Genomic DNA, 857 nt, shown 5'->3' on the forward strand with positions numbered 1-857 from the left:
GCAAAGAAAAAAAAACTATCCTACCAAGTTATTACTTCAAATTCATTAATTAAATTATTAGAGTTCAGTATGCAAAATTTTATTGATATACTCACTTCTTATATAATTGGCAGATCACATTTTCACACAGTTTAAAAGTATTTGTAGTTTCCTCCATGCACTGGGCTAATTCAAGCTAATACTTAGTATTTACACAACTATACATATTTACATTAGTAAAATCATTATGCAAGGAATATCTCTCAGCATTTTTACAAGAAAATGGCAGACTAATTTAAGTCTTGCCTTGCTGAACTGTTCACTTATAAAACATTTCTTACAAAGTTCAGAGGTCTTGTCTCCATGTGGGTGTTCCAAGCTTTGATATACTGTTGACACTCATTGTATTAAACATGCCACTTTCCCTTGGACTGGAAGTATATGCTACCCTACTCTGGGTCAACTGGAAAAGTCGATCTCTACTCCTCTCTACGTTAACCTGCACGCCTAATTTTAATTGTTCAAGTTTTCTGCAGTGATCATCTTCCAACTGTTTTTGTTTCTGTCTCTGCTCTTTCAGGTACTTGATATATTCCTCATCTTTCTTTCTGAAGTTTAGCCTACTATTGGCATTATATAATCTTTTCTGTAGTAACTTTTCTTCTTGTTTCCTCATGTTTTCTACCGTCCTTGCTAATTCTTTCTGGTGGCAATACTCTTGAAGCTGCTTAGCTATAATTTTTCTTTCTTCTCTGGTATAAGACTGAGGCTTCACTTTTCCCAAACTGCTCTTCCCAACCTTCACCTCCTGACCCAGGTCACTTTCCCCCTTCAAATCACTCCTTTCCCTTGAGGTCTTCCAGAGGGCAAGTTGTTGG

The 857-nt window shown here is 36.2% G+C and overlaps 2 protein-coding genes across 4 annotated transcripts in view; both read right to left on the bottom strand.

Annotated features, from left to right (window-relative positions):
• Window positions 1-857, bottom strand: part of LOC119588580 (methenyltetrahydrofolate synthase domain-containing protein-like) — a gene marked incomplete in the record, with an annotated part of 56,358 nt that overhangs the window by 54,075 nt on the left and 1,426 nt on the right. Inside the window, 1 exon segment of one of the 3 annotated variants that reach the window (XM_037937221.1) lies at window positions 96-215. 3 annotated transcript variants of the gene reach the window in all.
• Window positions 289-857, bottom strand: part of LOC119588853 (trichohyalin-like) — a gene marked incomplete in the record, with an annotated part of 10,500 nt that continues 9,931 nt past the window's right edge. Inside the window, 1 exon segment of the mRNA XM_037937492.1 lies at window positions 289-857. Within this exon segment, the coding sequence (XP_037793420.1) occupies window positions 326-857 (532 nt within the window).

The sequence above is a fragment of the Penaeus monodon genome, chromosome 24 (genome assembly GCF_015228065.2).
Source record: "Penaeus monodon isolate SGIC_2016 chromosome 24, NSTDA_Pmon_1, whole genome shotgun sequence".
Classification (NCBI taxonomy): Eukaryota; Metazoa; Arthropoda; class Malacostraca; order Decapoda; family Penaeidae; genus Penaeus; species Penaeus monodon.